Source organism: Polyodon spathula, chromosome 11, assembly GCF_017654505.1.
Source record: "Polyodon spathula isolate WHYD16114869_AA chromosome 11, ASM1765450v1, whole genome shotgun sequence".
NCBI lineage: Eukaryota > Metazoa > Chordata > Actinopteri > Acipenseriformes > Polyodontidae > Polyodon > Polyodon spathula.
The window spans coordinates 11,137,066-11,158,152 of NC_054544.1; the positions used below are offsets into that span (position 1 = coordinate 11,137,066).

Here is a 21,087-nt window from a genome sequence, read left to right on the forward strand (position 1 = left end):
TTTTTGGTCCCTTTTAAATGCTCTGTAAAGTGCCTTTTTTTGCTGAGTATTTATTTTTAATTGATTTATTAAACATTTTGGCAATTTAGTTTTCAGATTTAGATTTGTCTACTTAAGGGATATAATTGTTTTGTGCCTCTCGTACTGCATTTTTGAAGAACAGCCATCCTTTTTTTGTGGATGTTTTCTCTATTTTACTCCAATCTACTTCTGTTAGTCTTTGTTTCATACCTTCATAGTTTGCTTTTTTAAAATTGATAAACTCAGGAACTATTAATATAAAAACTACAGGGGTATTTATTTCTAATATTAAGGCACTGACTTTGTTCACAAAGGTCACAAAAGCGATCAGCTATTTGCTTCTAGGATTGGTTGGATCATAATCTTTACACCTGTAATCAAAAGATTGTTCCCTTATTGCTTCTGCCTCCTATCCCCATCCCAAGAGCCACCCAAGCGCCACCTATCATAACCACTTTACACAAACCACCTACTGTTATTTACCACAGGTCATCCAGCTGTGTATGAATCTTTTTTTCCTAATGATCAATTACTAGTATTTTAAATGATGCCTGTTCATTGTCCATAGCTTCAATGTTGACACATGACACCACTATGTAAATCAAGTAAATGATTAAATGAAAATATTGGTATAATTAAACAGGTTGAATTAAGCGATTTCTAGCTATCTTAATCCTGTACGATACTGTATTGTGTTCACTATGCTACACAATGTAGATTCTAAAGGACTTGGACCTAACCTTTAAAATTAGCACCATTACTGAACTCTTTTACCAGATGGTTCCCATTTCAGTCCCTGGTGGCAATATTAAATATCTTACACCTGTGGAAGCAGTACAAATGTTTTATATATTAAACAAAAAGAAAAAGTCAATTTTATATTATTTTTTAATATGCATGAATGAGCATCTGATATTGAAAATGTATTATTATTATTATTATTATTATTATTATTATTATTATTATTATTATTTATTTAGCAGATGCTTTTATCCAAAGCGACTTACAGAGACTAGGGGGTGCACTTTGCATCAACTTACAATAGGACCTCGGTTTTACATTTCATCCAAAGGATGAAATACCCAGTGGTATTTCTTTAACAAAGTCAAATGTATATACTTTTTTTTTTTTCTGTAAACAGTATCAAATGTTACCCCATGTCATGGCAGTGATCAAGCAACAGTTGAAAATCAGTTTGGTAATATTTGATCAAAACAGGCTATTATAGCTAATAATAATAATTATGTCGACAGTATAGATACAATGTATGTGCTCTAGAGACAATTTATCATGCGTTAAAGGAGCATGAAGGAAATGGGAATGTGGCAGAAAAACATGATGGAAGGCGAATGCCAAGATCAGGCTACACAATACAGACAAACATTGAATAGGAAAACAGGGAAAAAATAGAATTAGAAAGTAAACACAAGTCTGATTTTAATTTAAAAAAAAAAAACTTGAGGTTGTATTTAGGTGACTTAACATCACTAAAGTATGGTTTTCATTTCTATGGGTAAGTGATTGTAGTGGTTTACATAATAACATATAGACTACATAACAATACAACATAAACTTTATTGAAGTAAAATACATCAGAACATTTAGATTTTTAAATAATATAGGCAATTAGTATATTATTGAATATATGTCAGGATAGCTACATTTCTTAGAAGTGTGGTTATTTTTAAGGATTTCAAGCTTTAAGCAAATTGGATAGGCAGAATAGTCGACAAGGAACGTCATTTGATCAATAGAAGCAGTGTTTCCATGAATGAAAATGAGTAATGATTCCACTAAAAACACAAACGCACTAATATGTAAGAAACGTCTTTAAATTATCCAGCATTTGGCTGATAAATTGAATCCTGTGTTTATATATTAAATTGATTTGAAGAGGTGATTCTCTTTATATGATTAATTATGATACAAACACTTCCTCAGGTGTATTCTTCACTTATAAAATAAATTGATAAATGAACTGTGGTCATTTTGCATTTGAAGTATCACTGCAATTTTCATTTTAAAACACTGTACCATCTTATACAGTATTCGGTATATTCATCAAGCTAGGTCAAAAACATTAGGGTGTGTTTTCACTTGAGCTGTCCTGTGTATAAGATCAGGCACAGGTAATATCACAACAGCTGGACCCAAGATGATTATCAAAGAATTCGAGGACAGCTGGAAACATGTCTGGTGAGGATCTCATTGACTTGCATCTCTTAAGTGGTACTCAGCATGAAGAAAACCACAGCAAACTTATACCTTGAAGCAAAATTCCAGTGAAAACCTCCCTCGCCAATATGAATAAAACATCTGAAAAGAGCCATCGACTTTGTTTATTTTTCGTATTACTCAGTTACTACCCATAGAGACAGTCACTAGAACTCCAGGTGGATCACATTCCCAAAGCAACATAAGTGACAATATAGTTGAAACATGCTTCTGGGCCTACCGTGACTTGAATTTCATCTGACCTTATGATTTGTAATTCTTTGTTGCTATCAAAGCTAGGAATAACTGCACTGTACAACCAGCTTTCTTATAGTTCTCCTTGAGACTGGAACTAGAATATTTCTGCTTAATGTAAGATTGGTGTTAATTTTAAGTTGTGTTACTTTATCGCAATCTGTGGATGAAATGCAGTTTATTCAGAAGTATATTTAAATGTACCTATCAGATTTCAATATTTAATGCAGAGAAATATACAAAATAAATTTCCTGGTGACCTCTAATGATCTCTAAATTCTTTTAGACGTGTAACAAAATAAAGTGGTACTAAACAATGCCACTGTCAGAAGCAATGCAAGGTCAGTAAATGATGAGACTGGTAACCTTCAACTCTGCTAGCAATTAACAGCTGCATTCACAATCCAAAAAGGAAATGCACTTCTGTTAAAGGCCCTTTTGTTGAAGCCAATCACTCTCCTGGTATTCTGTTTTCACTGAACCTGTTTAATTATGTATTCTGTTCAGAATTAGGTTCGGGAGTCTAAAATAACATAATATTTTCCTGGTTCAAAATGAGTTTGATTCAAGCATTTGTTCAAGAGAACTTTTATGTTTGCAACTTGTTTGAACGAACTCAACGTGCATGTATTATAATAGAAAAAAGTTATAATCCATTTCAAATAAACACATTTATTTGTAAAAATAAATAAAAATAAATACAGAACATAATTACTCTCTCTCTCTCTCTCTCTCTCTCTCTCTCTCTCTCTCTCTCTATATATATATATATATATATATATATATATAATTATCTTATATAGATATACGGATGTTACTGTATTTTGCTGTTAAATATAGCTATAGGGCACTGATGGAATGACACTGCTGTAAACCAATTTAGCTCAAATATCCCTCGGATATACTCATGGTCTAGAAGTTTGAACTAGCTGTTTCAATCAACTAATTAGTGTTGTTTATAATTACGTTTTAATTGCTGTGCTACAGTATATGACACAGAACAGTATCTAAACCATGCTTGTAAGAAAACAGTGGCCCCTAATCATGTGTGACAGTAAAATATCAAGAAGGAGTTCAATACAGGCTGATAGCCCACCTAGTGGCGAGGCTTCTCAATTCATCCAGCAAGAGTACACAGATAGACTTCAGGTTTTCCTCTCCTGTGGAACTTCTGACAGTTATTAATTATGTAAAAGTGTGACAATACTGTATAGTCTTTGGTAGAAAAACACATAGCAATGATGCTATTTTCAACAAAACAAATTGTGTGGATTTTTCAACGTACAAACAAACGGCATTGATCCTGAGAATCTAAACGCTGACCTAAGAATGAGGGAAAAAAGCTGCTACAACACAGAGCACCATGTCCCTGCCTGGTGACAATACATTAAGCAGAAGGCATGTGATATGCAGTTATGGCAAGAAAAAAAAAATGTAAAAACAAATCACTATTCTTAAACAACATTTTGTGTCATGTGATATTAATGTATTCTAATCGCATTAAGAACATTATCACTGGGCCTTATATGGAGTTTATTAATACTAAATAGGGGCAGAATACATGGGTCAGAGTTTCGTGTGGGGGGAAAAAAGTGTCTCTTTAGTGACTGCTCCATTTGCAAATTGAATTACTGAGCAAGAGCCCTTTGCTATGCAACAGCAGGTCAGCAGGTTGCTGCCTGAAAAGCGCACAGCATAACGTAACGTGCTCGACGCACACACAGCCTGACGTTCCCCTTTAAACTGTCTGTATGCAATAGTTCTGTTGGGTGTAAGAAGTGTCAGTCATTGCTGAGCCCCTCAACCCGCTCTGGGGTGTCCGGTTACTGTTTATATATCACGTGGTGTTCTGCTATATCAAACACACAGACAGACGCCATTATTAATGGTGAGAGGAAACTACAGCAGCAGGAAGAAGAAGGAGGGTGAGATTGCTTTCATGTGAGGAAGTCTGCTGTAGGCTAGAAGCAGCTTATCGTTAATGGTTTGAAAGTTCCTCGGGGATTGCATTACTGCAGTGTTACCCATTGCATTAATTATAGTTTAGTTTCGAATGCAAGTAAAAAAAGGCGGCCTATGAATGGTAAAGCTTTAATTAAACCCGATTTGAGCAATTATGGAAACGGGAACAATCCAGTACATGTTTTGTACATTTACTGAATAATATTCCCGCAAACATAAATGTGCATGTCTGTTACCATTTACTGATGTTTTAATCGGTAACGTTGCCGTGTTTTTTTTTTTTTTTTTTTTTTTTTTTTTTTTTTTTTTATTATATTGACACAGGATTACATTTATCGTAAAATGTAGAATTCACTGCAACTGAAATGAGCAGTTGGGGGAAAATAAATAAATAAATAAAACGGACTACACACTACGTATTCTGTGAAACGGGTGCGTTTGAAATTATAATATTATGAACTATAACGTTGCATTAATTTTTTTTTCTATAGGAGGGCTGGGCATGTGTTCGCAATTTAATGTTGCAAATATTTAAAATGGTAACTTTAAATTTGGTAGTAATATCAGTATTACCATAAATACCTTTATGTCTCTACATACTGTATAATGACCTTCATAAGCAAGCCCACCTTTAAAAAGAACAACGTTTTTATACTTGATAAGCTAGCACTGGATCCTTCTGCTGGACTCGCTCTATTCTGCAAGCCATTTGCTAGTGTCAGTTGTGGGGGCGCATTTTTCTGCTATTTATATTGTGTTTGTTAATTTCTGGTTACAACTTTGACCTTGCAGATAAGCGAACTCTTAATCAAAACAAAATAAACTTTCACATGATATCGTTTACATACTGTGAAGGTGGGGGTGGGGTGTGTCAACCTATTTAATAGCTGTAGGTCTCATGTTTCATGACGTCAGAGTAGTTGGGTTGATTCTGAGTTGACATGGGAAATTTTACCAGTTCTATAAGCCGTATTAATTTACTTTGATTTTAAACTGAGTCCTACAGCCGTGATAAGTAAGTCGTGTTTTTTACGCTACAGTTTTTTTTACAATGTATTATAAAATTTATGTAATCTAATCCAGTGGGTATATAGTGTATTCCCTAGTATGTTATGGCTTCTCCAGTTGTGATAAAACTCTAAGGATTTTTTTTTTTTGTATCGGAATCCTGGGCATATATTTCAATACCTTGTATATGTATATACTAAATAAGCCATTAACAATTCTGATAGGTCTTATCTCTTACCTTGGCATTGCTGTTGTGACTCCATTCCTCAGATACTTTGTGCAGTTTAGTAAATGCTAAATGTGTTGGTGACCTCAGTTTAAATGGCTGCCATGTTAAAGTTCTGTGACTTATTGGGTTTTTAGTGGAGGCAATACACCAGTTCTCGGCCTATAATTTTTTTAATAAATAAACTGCACCCTCTATACATATGCCATTGTTACAGATCACAAGTCTGTCCACATCTAGTTTGAAAACAATTTGATAAGGGATGTCCATTCTCTTACATTATAGCCGGGATTGTGTTTTTTTTTTTATTTATTGCGTTCACATTTCTCTGGCCTTCTGCATAGGATTTTCAGGATGGATTCAAAACCAAGTCGGATTCCCCAAAGATCATCATTTGTGAAACCTAGCCCATTGTCATCATCTTCATCATCTTTATCGTCGACCTACTCCCCTCTTCGGTCCAGCGGGCTCTACTCTGGTAGAGGGAGTGTCTTAAGCAATGACTGTTACACAAGGGGTACCTCTGTGAAATTGGATTCAGATTATCAGGTAGCTCATGCAAATTTAAATGTTCTGAATTGTCTTGTTGCAATATACTGTGTATTGTACTCAATTGTACTATTACACGTTTTTCCCTATTTATCTGTTTTTGTCCCTATACCAGCTTGCTTTTTAATTTGTTCCTATGCTGTATATTATAAAAAATAAAAAACACTTCAGAATAGTAAAGAAACATCTTTCCCTGTAAAATACTGAAACAGGATTTTCTTGAGTGAAATGAATGGCATTAATTACTTTGTTAATATTGAAATTATTTGGTAGAACCTACGCATTGACTTTCTTAGCTGTGGATGTTTAAAACCTGGTTTATTATTTGTGTAGGTGTATTTGTGTTTGCGCCCACCATCTGGTATGTGCATATGATGACCGCCTCCTCCCAGGTTGTTTTATTAAGAATAGCAGATGAACCAACTGCTTGTTTCTTCATGGGGATAACGGCAGAGCTGTTTGTCCTGTGGGTGTAAAGGAAGAGCCTGTCTCTCCATCAGTCTGAAGCAGGTATAGCCTGGGGCCAGTTTTTCAAAACTTCTAACCTCTCTAACGGTATTCCGATATTTTGTGCTCTAGATCGTTTTGATCCGTTTCAGACAATGTCACTGCTGGATTACTTCTGTCTGCATTACAGGTAATTCCGATTACAAAATTAATTTTGTTTTTAAAGCAATCTCGATCACAAAATCTAGGATTACAAAATCTGGATCACTTGATCCAGACATATGTTTTGAAAAACCATTCCCTGGAGACTTTGTGTTCCATGTGCTTTAATAGGAAAGGGGTGTTGCTGGGATCTGATGTAATCCCTAAAGATAACATAAAGAAAAAAGTGGATAAAAAGGGGAAGTGGACTGCAAGTGCTGTCAACTAGTTTCTGGAGACAAATGATGCTCCAGTTTGAATTGGAAAAGCTGTTTCTGGAATAGCATGCATCAAGTCTTGCTTTATGGCATTTCCGTATTCATATCCTCCTTTTTTTCCCCCATTATTCTGCTTCTGTATCTAGTCGAGTAGAGCCTATTTACCTTGGTAAGGGTTAACCTCTTAGAAATGATTCCCGGCTCTTGCCTGTAATCTGTATTTGTGTGCAGATATTCAAATTACACTTGCTAAGTTAGCTAGTCTTTTTATAGTCTTGCTCAGGTTCCAGGCATCATGTGTTTCAGTGTGCCTGTCAAGGACTGTCACAGAAGATTATGTTACTATGGTATTAAGAATTATTTTCTACAGCTTTTTCAGAGTTGATTGCGTTCCAGGATTCAGACATTAAGTTTGTTGACTTTGGGTTAGCTAGAAATGCCTGGTAAACAAAGGTGGCTGGTTTCACTGTAGAGGTCTAAAATTCTGTTAAGGCACACTGGTAGTATTTTCATGCTTATTTGTTTGTATTTTTTGTTTAAATGGTTTTTATAGCTGTTCAACTGGCTTATTAGCTTAATGAAATAATTAAGTGCAGAGGTTTGCGAACAATAATCTAATCATTTGTAAGGGTCCAGTCGAGCCACCCACACAGTACTTGCTCCCAATGTTATATGTTTCAGTCTTTTAAAAAACAAAACATCTGAGTAATTAAATGGATAGAACATACTATGTTGAACCAGTTGATTTTTTAATTGAGAATTTCACTTTTTTTACCTGAAAAAAAAAGGGAAGTACTTTAAAAGAAGTCAATACAACTCAGTGTTGTATGTTGCTTTTCATCTAGTAATGCCACGGTGTTACTTTCATTGAGCAGTGTAATGTGTTTAGAAACTGGTGTTTGTTTGGTGTTTAGGGCTCGAGATTCCACAGTACTTCCAGAGACTACAGTATTCCAGAAAGTCGTCCAAGCTGGAAACTTTCGTCTCCATCTTCGGCTCTTTCTTCTGGATCATGGTCTGACACCTCTGTTGGAACCAGAAGTAAACTGGTAATATTTTCTTCCTAAATTGGGACGATTCTATGCACCACAGTTTTATTACCAATGTCCTCTTTGTTGTTCTGTCATTTTATGTTTTTCTAAAAGGGATGTTTTGTAAACAGCGGTTCTTAATTACTTGGATGAGAGTTCAGTTAGGCGCATATACTTTGTTAAAGCAAGAATCGTTTATTACAGTATATCATTTACTATAGCATGATTCATGAGGTGTAACACAATCCTGTAGAACAAGTTTCCATTGCACTGGACAGAAAGCTTACAAAGCTAAATGGCAACTAGATGCAGAGTTTAGCTGTGACTGAAATACTGCTGAACTGCCAAACTGTTTCTTGACTACATGTTTTATTTATGTATTATTTTTTTAATCTTCCTTGATTTTAATCAGGGTGAATCTGAAAGACATCAGGGATCATACTATGGCCTTATGAGTCCAACCCAAGATAGTGAATCCAAAAGACCTAAGCTTTCCTTTACAAGCAGTTCATCATATTCTAGAAGTTCATCTACTTCTGGGATTGGCAGCAGCTACTCTAGCCTAAATGGCATTTCAGGTATGTGGTTAAAAGGTCTACTTTTTTTAAAGGTAAACAATATAAAATGAACATCATAATGAGTTCATGTGTAGTCAAATTGAAGTGTTTAACCAAATTATATTCTGTGGTTGATTAATATTGTTCATATGTGGGTCCATTGACTGATGAAATAAGATAGTTACTTGTAATTAAGGTACTTGAAGTTGAACTTTGTTTAAGGCTTTTCTGTACTGGTTTGATTGAGAGGTTTATGTTTAAGTAACTGATTAGTTGCATTCAAACATCCATATCTTGTGTGTGAACAGGCAGAGCTTTGCTTTTGAAAATAGGCAGCTCTATGGAGCATATACAAGTTAAAAAAAAAAAAAAAAGTTTAGTCCTAGATATATGTTCTAGATGTGTGTTGTTTTGATAAAGTACCTTTTGGATTGCAGTACTCATGGTCTGCTATGTAGGTTTTGTTTCAAGTTGCTGTGCCTTCCGTTGTAGCTGTGTATGTTGTGGATAGGAGGATTGCAGTCATTGACCAATTTTGTTAATGGTTCTTTTAACTTCTATTTTTAATACACAGGCAAATAATAAACTGAAACCTTCTGTTTAGATTCATCATGGAGGTACAGCCCAGGTTCAAGGTCTTCATATTCAACCACAGAATTAATACGTTCAAGAAGAGAACTGGACAAAAGAGCAGACCCAAGTCTTTCCAGCTTTGGAGAACATAGCCACAGGAGTAGTGGTTTATTATCCTCACCAGCCTCATCATGTAGGTACAGTCCAGTATAATTTGAGTAAATATGGTAATAATTCAAAGTGATTTAATTGATTTTTTTTTTTTTGGTGTCAAATGTATTTTATTGCATAAGTGTGGTTTTAAATAATTCTGTTTTCTTCTTGCACACTTTAGATCTTCGGGACAGAGTGACTTCCTCTTATGCCCAAGGAGCAAGGCCAAAGGAGAGTACATTTACATCTATGAGGGTAAATGGTTCATCAGTGAATGACCGTTTCCCATCAGAATACCAGTCCTCTCTGTTCAGCAGAGATTCAAGCAGAAGCTTTGCTGGGTCTGCAAGCTCAGTTTCCTTTAGGGATATGGACTCGCCACAAAGAATGACATCAGAAGCCCGGAACACACGTGCTAGATCTTGCGCTTTGTATGTGCCAAAGCCAGAAAGAAATGCATCATCATCAACACCCCCACCACCTCCTCCTCCACCCCCACAAAGGCAACTCGGTGAATCTGGGGATTCGGAAGGCCGATTGACAACCAGACAATTATTGTCCCGTCTAGCTTCCAGTATGTCTACTACCTTCTTCTCAAGAAGGTCAAGCCAGGACTCCTCCTCTAGTTCGAGCTCCAGGTCTTCTGAAGCACCGTTGGAAGATTATGTTCCAAGGGGTGAAAGTTCTTCCCAGAGCAGTGACGGCAGAAACAGTAGTCCTGATGATTCAGAAAGAAGAGCTTCTGATTCCTCTCAGGTGTTTCCATTTCTTAGACGCAGAAGGCAAGGTTTATCACCAGTAGTAGAAACCCACAGTTCAGATTCAGACCCTGAAACTTCAAGATCAACTGCATCTGAAAGCAGAAGCTCGAGTTCATGGTTGTCGTCTTCATTTAGAAACAGATGCACACCGCTTTTTTCACGAAGGAGGAGGGAAGGAAGAGATGAGTCTGCACGAATGGCTGCCGGATCTGATGAAACACAAGGGAGCACTCTTTATCCATTGAGAAGGTATTCTTTTGAAACTGGTGGAGAGCAAGAACGTGAATCTCAAGGGGCTGCAGCAGCTACTCCACCTCCTGCTGCATCAAACATGCCTTTGCAAGGTGTGTCCCAAGCTCAACGAAACCCAAGAATTTCTGGGATTGTTCCCAACTCTTTGTTTCGTCTTGCCATGCCACCTAGCCTTGACAGCACGCTGCCTGATGATGCAATGATCACTGTAGACATCATGGCAGCAGGTAGATCTGAGCCTGACGGACAGTCTCAAGAAAATGACAAACCTGCTCCCTCCAGGGATCCAGAGAAACTGAAGAAAATCCAAGAGAGGTAAATCTGGGGGTGGGGCTTTATCAAGAAGTGAAAGAAATTGGTGGGGGGGGGAGAGAGATATGACACAAGATGTGTGCTTTTTTGTTTTGTTTTGTTTTTACGGTAAGTTATCATCCATACATAAAATATATAAATACTGTGGTCTTGCATTTTTGTTTATTTCTCTTCCCTGCTCCCTAGCCTCCTTTTAGAGTCTTCTGATGAAGAGGAGGGAGACTTGTGCCGAATTTGCCAGATGGGAGAAGGATCGCCTTCAAACCCTTTGATAGAACCTTGCAAGTGCACTGGCAGCTTGCAATTCGTTCATCAGGAGTGTATGAAGAAGTGGTTGCAGTCTAAAATCAACTCTGGTAATCCTCCTTGCTTTGACTTTTCTGTTAAATCGTCCTTCAGGATTTATTTTTTTTAATGCAATAAATTGTATTGTGCAATAAATCTATCGTTTTTTTTTTTTCTGCAACCGTACTTTTTTACTGAACCCATGTGCCACTTGGGTCATAAAAGGAAATGGCTTTACCATTTATGTGTTTAGCAATGGCTTATGTTAAAACATGTAACAAGACTAATCTTGACTGCCTTTCTATTATGTAACTGGAATAGTGTTCAGTTTTAACACTCTACATTAGTAATCATCCCCATGAGGGGGGAGGGGAAATCCACTGCAGTCACTTTCAGCTGCTCATGTCTCAAACCATTTCAGGTGGCTACTTCAGGTTTTCTGTCGGGCAAGATTGAACAGTGCCCTTCACTGATGTGTGACCTACTATAATATGGCTGGCATATTATTGTGATCATATGACTATTTGGTTTCCAGGTGATTATGAAGGCTTCATGCTGGTTTCATGTTCTGTACACACTGATTTTCTATGTGTAGTTCGATCAGGGTATTGTACAAGAAAAAATAGCCAGTTAACCTTAACGTGAGGTCTGTGGTTTTTGTTTTGTTTTTCTAGGTTCTGACTTGGATGCTATAACTACATGTGAGCTATGTAAACAGAAGCTTCATCTTCACATTGAAAACTTTGATATTGATGAACTATATAGAACACGCTCAAATGAACGGGTAAGATTTCTGTTCTGTATAAGATGGAGCATACATTTCTAGCATTGTTTGGAAACCAAGTTAATGGCAAGAATGTTTTTTTGAGATGTACATTTTAGTCTGTGCTTGCCTGTTGCATGACCCAGTGTGTAGCTTGCATTTCCACATGTGAATGAGGAAAATGTGCCATTTCTTAATCAAGTTGACTGACAGTTACTGTAACATAGGACTTAACCCAGTTACTTGGATTGGTGTGCACAACATACTATATGTGTTTTACATCCCCATTTCTAATGAGTGAACAAAGAATACACATTTCAAGTATACAAAGAAATACTGTGAATGTGTTTTGCATAATTGGTTAATACCTTGCCTAAAGACCCTACAACAACACTTGGAGAGAGGTGGTTAAGGTTCTTAATATAATCTTGCTTCTCAAGTACATTACAAATGCAAAGTAATTGAGAGGAACTCTTCCAAGCTTTTAAATTACTTTGAAACAACTTTGTTCTTTTTCAAATACATTCTGTATAGCTTTCATGTTCTTCATTGTAGGCAGAGTATGAGTTTATCAGCTGTGGCCTCTACCTCGTTGTCTTGCTGCATTTGTGCGAGCAGCGATTTTCTGACATGTTGGGAGCTGCCAGTGAGGCAAGTGCTCATGCTGGGGTAAGACTTTTCCACATAATTATCATTGCTTTGAGTCCATATCCCTAAAGCTTTGAATGCATATGGTGAGTTTACTCCACATAATGAGCATGTAATGGAATTTGTCAGTGAAAATGAAGATGCTATTGCAGTTTCTGCATGCTTAAATATTTTGACAAACCTTAGTCTCTCCAGTGTTATTGGGTCATGGCAGAGTGTAGTCTGTGAGTAGGGGGTTGTTTTAGTTTGTATGCTATATATAATTTTTTTTAAATCTGTTCTTCTGGGGAAATATATATAAAAAAAACCTGTCTGTGAACCCTTGACTAGCCATATTTTGTAATTGGGATGAATAGACTGTTTACAATACTGAGAAGCGACGATTCGGGTGTGAATATTTCATGAATTTTTGCTTTGTTCCTCTTTCATTAAGTTCATCAACCTTGCAAGAACCCTTCACGCGCACATGGATGAGCTTGAAAGTATGTTGTAATTTTCTTTTCAAATATTTTTCTGTCTTGTGTTTTTTTTTGTAAAGAATTAAAAAGGTCTCATTCTACAGGAATAGATGGGTGGGATAATAATTTAACTGCTTCTTGCAAGGGGTTGTCTTTGCTGTGTTCACATTATACCGTTACCCCACTGGGATGCGTGTTCCCAGCAAAGGGGATGCAGTGGAGATGGAGATCTCTTTATACCAAACCCACCTTGTGGGTTTTGTGAAGAAGATACCAAAATCCTATGATCTCTAATATCAGGGTAAAATAAGTATCGCGGTTTTACGATGCTGTGCTTTTTTTTTTTTTTTTTTTTTTTTTTTTTTTTTTTTTTTTTTTTTTTTTTTTTTTTTAAAACAAAACTACCCTGTGTTGTGGGAAAATTAAATTACTGCAGCAGTCATGGTGAATGAGAGAGAAGCTTGATGTGGAACTGTTTGATTTCAGCCAGATGACAACAGCAGTCTGGTTGAGGCGGACAGTTAAAATGTCATGTTTTAAAGAAGTGAAAACCAAAGGAGGAAATTCCACCAGTTTATTGAAACATCTTTCAAATAGTCACCCCAATCTCTTGTTGAGGTTTTACTTTTATTGTAGTTTCTTCCATTGTTTTAAGTAAGTGAATCCTAGTGCATATTACAGCAAAGATAACACAAAACAGGAATGCGCTTGACGCTGATCAAAAAGAAGTTTGTTGATGTTTGTTGACTTTGTCGTTACAGTGCATTTGCTAGAAGCTGCAAAAATATAATTTGCTGATGTTATTAAAATAGATTATTAAAACACTACTGCATGTCAAATGTTAGCAATGTTTTCATATTCTTTGGATTTTGTGCTAATCTGTAATCTTTTGTGCATGTAATGTGATGGCTATGAAAATCCTGTGTTTTGAATTGCATGAGTGTTGGAAAGACCAGAATGAATACAGACTTCCTTGCCAGCATATCAATTTTCCTTAACGTGATCAACGTGACGCTTCACCGGCAGAGGAAAGCACAGGACATATAAAGCTTCAGAGTCACACCTGCAAAAGTCCACCAATGCAGACGGCTGCAGGTTCAGCATGAAAGCAAGAAGTACTTAGTTTATTATAGTAGCCGGAGTGGTTGTCTCTTGTCTAATTTACTTTCTTTGCAAGGTTTAACAACCATGATGGGTCGAATGGCCTCATCCGGCTAGTAAAATGTCTTCGCCCCAGTGCACCTTAAACATCCGTTGTTTTGACTGAGGCGTTTGGCTCGAATAAGTTCAAACAGAATTCTGTTCTAATAGCACGTAAGACGAAGGCATCTAGTGGCCTGTTTTAGAAATGTAGTATTAAATACAATGCTTTAACTTGAACTTTTCACTATCAAATGTTATATTGGCTGCATTTTTAGTAAAGCATTTCTTTGCCAGAAATACACGTGTGTGGTGTGTGTGTGTGTTTGTTTGTTTTAAATCTGCTGAACTAATTTTATGAAATTTGGGGGTGGTGATTTTCAAAATGTTGAGCGCTATAAAATTGTTTAGATTTAAGGAATACATTTGTGTGTTCACCAGTGTAACACATTAACTGTGTTTTGTTTTAAAGAGAAATGTTTTACCGTGAGCATAAATCAATCAGGCTAGTCCAGGTTAGCGTTATACTGTGTGTTTTTTGCGTACTAAAATATTTGATCTGTATAGATTCATGGAGGTGTTATGTTGTAAATGACTAAGAACATAAGGAATGTGACAAACAAGAGGAGGTCTGTTTGGCCAATCTTGCTCATTTTGTTGTTGGTTTTTTTTATTTATTAAATTTAGTTGTTGACAATGTTTTTTACTCCTGTTTTCTCCACAATTTTGGAATGCACAACTTATTGTTTTTATCCCGGTTCACCACTGCCCCCCCCCCCCCCCCCCCCCCCCGGCGACTTGGGAAATGGAGGCTCAAACACACATCCGCAAAAATGCGTTCCTGCCAATCCGGCATTTTTTGCACTACGGATCGACAACGAAGCCATTAGACCTGTAGTGCCGGAGGACAACACAGAACTGAATGGCTCCACTGCAGATTGGCAGGCACCCTATCGTCCACAGGTTGCGGTGGACCGTGGATTGCCCTGCTGACCTAAGCCCTCCCTACCTGGGCGTCCCTTGGCCAATTGTGTGCTTCCCCCTAGGAACACCCAGTCACAGTCGGCAATAACATAGCCTGGGTTCAAACCTGCGATCTCCATGCTAAAGGGCGTATCCTCTGCTCCACACCGAGCGCCTTAACTAGATGCGCCGCTTGGGAGCCCGATTTTGGTTCTTTGAACGAAGCAAGAACCTCATAAAGCCATTTCTTGAAGTAACAGTAAATCAGCTTCCACAACATGTTTCATTTTTTTCATTCCTTGCTCACATTTTTAGGGTACTTCTAAGATACCCCTGTATGTAAAACATCTGGCCTAGTTATAAAAAGTCTGCTTCAAGGAAAATATTTCTCTATTTATTATTTTTTAGCAATTAAGATATTAATTGTAACTGGAGTTTTTGAAGCTGGCTGAAACTCCAGAGTTCTATTTATATGTAGGAAGTAAAGAAAATGGTGTATTTTACTAAGTGTTGCACTTTCTTACTAGTTTTTCCAATTGTATAGTCGGTGGCAATGACCTTTTTGAATATACTGGAACGTGTTTTCAACTGTGTGTGTGATATATAATTACACACACCAGCAAGCATTCCACCTTGCTGTAGCATTATTAACCATATTCGTGCCTGTTCAATTTGCACTTGCACAAAAAGGAATTTGGCAGCCATTTAACATGTAATCAACGTAAGATCCAAAGTATCGCGATAGAATCGAATATCGTGACATTGTCATGGTATCGTATTGATACTCCCTAAATGAGGTATCGCAGAACACTAATTGTTTTACAAGGTCATTTTAAAGTTAAGTCCCGGCACTTTCATGTTTAGCAACGCTAAGCATGAATGTGAATCTGCTTTTGTGTGTAAAAGTTAATTCCTGTTTTATCTGTGCAGGCTCTTACGAGGAATCTGAAGAAGAAGTTGAGAATGACAGTAGACCATCGTTTGATTTTGAGGAGGAGGAAGACGCATATTAAGTTTGAGAGCATTGATAGGACAGTTTAGCATTGGACTGTGCTTTACATTTCTATCAACTTTGTTAAAATTGATCGTTTATCATTGTGGTTCTGAAAATGGTCTGAACCACAATGAAGAACAAATATACATAAATGTCATAAATAAGAGAAAGATGTTTTGTTTCAAAGCTAGTTGTATGGTGGGCTATATAAGAAGTTTGAGGTGTTGGGAATATTTAAATGTTAAGTTGTTGTCTATTTGGGTGCCTCAAATGTGTGTGCATTTCAGTTTAATTTCTTACCAATGTCAATTTCCTAAATGCTCAACTTACTTGGGCTGCGGACACCTGTTTCATTAAGTACATCATTTATTGACTTGAGTATTTAATTTGTTTATGAATTCCTTATTAAATAGCAATGTACAGTTAAATCAGCAAATTCTGAATGTTACTTTTTACTTTGTGTTAGATTACACATTGTGAATTTTGAACAATCTGAGTTTAAATTGTACAGGTTAGTTTTGCTGCAATTAGTGTACATGTTGACCAATGTAAATGAGGGAGCTTTTTGTCAACAGAACAAGATCATTTTAATAAGATTGCATAAAAATTGTTTTGTGTTTTTTTTTTTCTCCGTGTTAGACACTTTTGCAGAGGCATAAGTCTTCAGTATTAAGTAATGGTGACTTTTAAGGTTTTGTGAAGAAAATGCCTTATTTTGTTTGGGTTTTATCAAAGAATAAAAAGGTATTGTGTTTGGCTTGAGTCTAGAATTTTTTAAAGCTGTACCTGCCCCCTTGGTCAGGATTGTTTTCAAATATATTGGCTGTAGTATGATGGCTCTTAATATCATGATTTAAGGAATCTTCGATTTTGTTATAACAAAATAATGAAGTGATAATGAGCAACCAGGACCATTCTAGTAAAGTTTTAAGTTTAAGTTTGTTTAGAGAGTCTCTGGAATTCATCAGCTATTTGTCAGTTTACTGCCAGTTCTATGTTCTGGGCAAATACTATAAATTACTAGTTAACAATTTAACTAAATGTTTCCAGAAAAGCAGCTTTATAATTAATTCTGGATTTAGCTCAAATTTAAGATTAAATGTAATTATTATTTCTGTATTTTGTGTTATATTTTGCTTTCCAAAGTTTAATAAAGTTTTGAAGAAATGTATTTTGTATTTGTTTTAAATGTATCTGCAGGTGTACCTTTTCATGATCTTTAGAAAGAAGCCTTTGTGTTTTTGAATTTGAACGTCTCAATTCTGCTGTAATACACATACCAGGTGGTCAGAATATCAGAGTGCTGTGCCTGGTCAATCCTCCCAAAGAAAGGAAGCGGTGGGTGTTTATAAACAAAGCCTGGAGGGTACAGGTAAGCCTGACTGCACACTCATTGACCAGTAGATGGTACAGTGAGGTGCTTCATAGTTGTTGATGAAGGTCACATTTAGAAATAGGGAAAACCATGTACATGGTGCAGTGAATGCATTCCCAAAAAACAGGTTTCCTGCACAAGAAACCTTTCTAGTGGCAAAACTGTAGTTGGTCTTAAGATACATCATTTACATACAGAGAAAATGAAGCATTTTCAGTGTTTGTCTGGGTGAGACTCTCGCACTAATGTTCCAATGCCTGTGATTGTGGGTGGGGGTAAGATTGGACCATCGCCTTGTTAGCTGGTTTCAGCAATTGGATGTGACGCCTCTAAATAGACCCCGGGGGTGACTTCCTGAGATCCCCTCATGGCCGGAGATCATCCCAAGGAGTGTTGAACATGTGCGGCGAATGTGTATTCTGCTTTTTGAGTTCACTGCATTGCTGGCAGTGTTTGGAGACCTGGACTGAGTGGACTGTTCATTTGTACCTGGCAGCAAAGTCGCCGTTGGGAGGATGGAGCCCAGAGCTGTGTCTGGGCTGTTTGCTAAGCTATTGTTGGCGGTTGCTTGCTGCATTGCAGCACTGTATCTGGATATTTATGAAGTGTGTGTTGGACTGCAGGTTGTGGAGCGGGAGTTTTGTTGTCCAGAGGACCGTGGAAGCTACGGTTAGAACTTCTGAGATTGCTGGAGCTTGTCTCAATCATGATGGAAGCAGGACTGGTGTGAGTGTGTTTCTTTGTTGCACGGAGAGACTTCAGTGAAGAGTCAGAGCCTGGTCCGTGCAGAATGTTTGCATTTCGGTGGAAGATGACAGTTTACTTGTGCTTCAGACATGGACGCTATTCCGAGGTGTCAGAAAATTTAAGGGCGAGACCCTCACTAATATTTTAATGCCTGTCGTGTTTATTGTTAATGTTATTCTACTGGCAATAGAGCCGTGGTTTATTCTGTATCGTGCATGCTGTTTGAGCAAGTCTATTTGATTATGTGATGCTGTATTTAGATTAGGGCACTTACCTTGAAGTTGCTGTAGCTATACATGTGGGACAAGTGTTTAGTTATAGCCATCATGTTCGGTAATCTTCCAAGAGAAGGGGTAATGCTAATGTTCAATCTTTATTGGTAATAGTTTGGGACTAGAGAATAATGAGTAAACAATAGTTTAATGACAATAGAATAGCTTAACGATCGTGTTTTGTAAACAAAGACCTTCATACAGGTTAAACAAATGTAAAATATGTATGTTTATTGCAAAAAGTATTAATAAAATTAAAGTTAAATAGTTTTTTCCAATAAAATCGTTCCAGGTGTAACTGTTTATTGAATAATTGGTCTGGTTAAGGGTAGGTGGGGCTGGGGCTTCCTGGGCATTTTTGGTCAGTCATGATTTTGTCTGCGTGAATGCCAGTAATTGTAGGTGCAACCTGTTATTCAGTTGTCGTTTGTATGAAGTATCCAGTGCCACAATAAATAGTTATGCCTGTGAACACTACCAAGTTGCTGTTTTCTGTGTTCCCAAAACCTCTGTTCCTGAGGTGGAAAATGTGATTGTTGGTGTGGGTAAGCTCGAACGGTGGGCCCCAAAAATATTCAGACCTTTTTGTAATTTAATCATGTGTCTAAATATAAACATGTCAAGTCTAAATAACAAAAGTAATATTGTGTTTATAACACTGTATTGGTGTAGACCAGATCTTCTCAAACTCTGTCCTGGGGACCCCATGTGTCTGCTGGTTTTCATTCCAACTGAGCTCTCATTTACTTTAACTATACCCTTAATTGAACTAAATTTGCTTAATTAGACTTTTTTTTTTTTTTTTTTACTTGTTTGTTTTTAAACAGTTGCAGATTAAGTTGGTTGTAACATTTAAGTAACTTGAACTCTGCAATTGTTTAAGAGCTGAAAACAAGTAAAGGTCTAATTTAGCCAATTATTAGTCCAATTAAGGATATAGTGGTGTCTTGTACAAGAATGGAAGTTTTGGAAGCATTAAGGCTTTGCGGTCCTATGTCAGACCAGGTCCGACATTACAATTTTCCCTTTCCAGTCCGACATCATCAAAAAGACAAAGCACAGGTCTCTAGTCATTTTTTTGTTGGTTTTTCTCAGATGGCCGAATGAAACCGAAAAAATAGTGCGTATCTGATAGACCCATCCACTAGAGAAAACACAGACATAACAAAGGAGGTAGCCGCTTCTGCATCCAGCACTCAAAGAATATCACAGATATTTGCAGAGCTTTGAGATGTTTTAGTAATCAAATAATGACTTGGATCACACTGAGGAGTTTTGTGATAAAACGAGTGATCAATAGAGGATTTGGCAGTATGCATATCTATAAAGAGGTATGTGAAAATACAGTGAACAAGGGGTGGGGCTTCACTGTAGATAAAGTACAGAGTGTCCTTTTGTGATTCAATGCCTTTTAAACCTGTTTTACTCTGGGGGGGGGGGGATTTAAACAGCATGTGTAAAATAAACCGTGTGTGTGAAAATAAATTGGACCTGGCGTGCCTGATAAGTGATGAATAAATGGACTGCAAAGGGTTAAGAGCAGGGAGAGCAACATCAGTGGCTTTTGTTGTAAACACCCAGGAGCAGATTCTTCCCTGCTGGTGTAAAAGTTTGCAGTCTAAGGGCACGTATTCAGTTGAGATTTCAGTGCCAAATGAAAGCATTTACAAAAGTATTATCACTAACCAGCAGAACATCTGGTACTGGTTGGAAAACAATAATTGGGAATTCATGGAGATTTATGCTGTCAACAGACTACCCACTTTAAAGAGTACCATTTCTATTTGTCAGCAACCACAAATTGTCTAGTGATAGTTTGGTAGAGAGAGAGAGATCTTTTATATTCCAGAATCTAGGGATAAACAAGAATTTCCACTAGTTCTGAGTTTTAGTTATAATCCATACTCCCTTTCCTCTGCATCTTCTAGAAAGGTTTCATCACGGTTTGGAGTTGACAATGGCGGATAGTAATTGAATGATGTAAAGATAGTGGAACTTGAATACTTCTGCTAGAAGAACCAACCACAATGACGACACTAAGGATGACAAGGGCAGATGAACTTTTTTTTTTTCCTACAGATGATAAAAGTTGGTTAAGTAATGAAAAAGGATGCAACGCATTGCACTAAAGTATTGTATTAAGACATAAGGAGGAGGAGGAGGGTGGGTGTGTGTGTGTGTGCTTTGTCAAGATCTTGAGAGAAATGTATCCCTGTAAGGGGAGCTTGTGTGTATTTGCAAACCCGTAGCTACCTCTGCTAATCTAATAAACCATTTAAGATGTTTCAGTTACTCACTTCTCAGAAAACATCCGAGGTACTTAATATCAGGGTTACATAACCCTCCACATGCCTCATTTGTTGATGACCAGCATGAGTCTGCCATACTGATGGGACTGTTGAGATTAGAGCTGCTTTGGGACAGTATACTTTGAATTACTGTTTATGTTCGGTACATAGCTGTATTCCTTCCTTAGATTCCATTAGCATTGTCCACTTTGTCCCTGCTGCATTGCTTTGACCTCGGTCCATTTTATTATATGGCTGCCCAACTGTTCAAATAAACATGTTGCAACGAAGTTCTTCTTTTGCTACTTGTCAAACGTGACAAGAACAATGCATTAGTAAACAGACAAGCAGAGGGATGTGTGTAGTGCTCGATTACTTAACTTGAATATTGTATTCCAAACTCGAGATCTTTAC

At 37.1% G+C, this 21,087-nt stretch overlaps 1 protein-coding gene across 6 annotated transcripts; it reads left to right on the forward strand.

Moving 5' to 3' along the window:
- Positions 1-4,320: 4,320 nt before the first annotated feature.
- Positions 4,321-17,102, forward strand: LOC121322996 (E3 ubiquitin-protein ligase MARCHF7-like). Of its 6 annotated transcripts, none has more exons than XM_041263700.1 (11): positions 4,321-4,415; positions 6,031-6,235; positions 8,016-8,150; positions 8,545-8,710; positions 9,294-9,455; positions 9,597-10,743; positions 10,927-11,096; positions 11,700-11,809; positions 12,344-12,457; positions 12,870-12,918; positions 15,928-17,101. In XM_041263700.1, exons 2-11 carry the CDS (start codon positions 6,041-6,043, stop codon positions 16,008-16,010), a joined length of 2,331 nt encoding a protein of 776 aa, XP_041119634.1. In that variant the 5' UTR covers positions 4,321-4,415; positions 6,031-6,040; the 3' UTR covers positions 16,011-17,101. The 6 variants fall into 6 exon arrangements, with proteins under 6 accessions (XP_041119634.1, XP_041119629.1, XP_041119632.1 ...); XM_041263695.1 differs by having other exon boundaries at positions 4,334-4,431; XM_041263697.1 differs by lacking the exon at positions 4,321-4,415 and adding an exon at positions 4,776-4,884.
- The last annotated feature ends 3,985 nt before the right edge of the window (positions 17,103-21,087 follow it).

Coding starts and splice junctions, on each gene's coding strand:
- LOC121322996 (XM_041263695.1), top strand. CDS start 4,376: ATGGTGAGAGGAAACTACAGCAGCAGGAAGAAGAAGGAGGGTGAGATT. Junction 8,711..9,293: donor TAGCCTAAATGGCATTTCAG/GTATGTGGTTAA, acceptor CCTTCTGTTTAG/ATTCATCATGGAGGTACAGC. Junction 12,919..15,927: donor GCACATGGATGAGCTTGAAA/GTATGTTGTAAT, acceptor TTATCTGTGCAG/GCTCTTACGAGGAATCTGAA.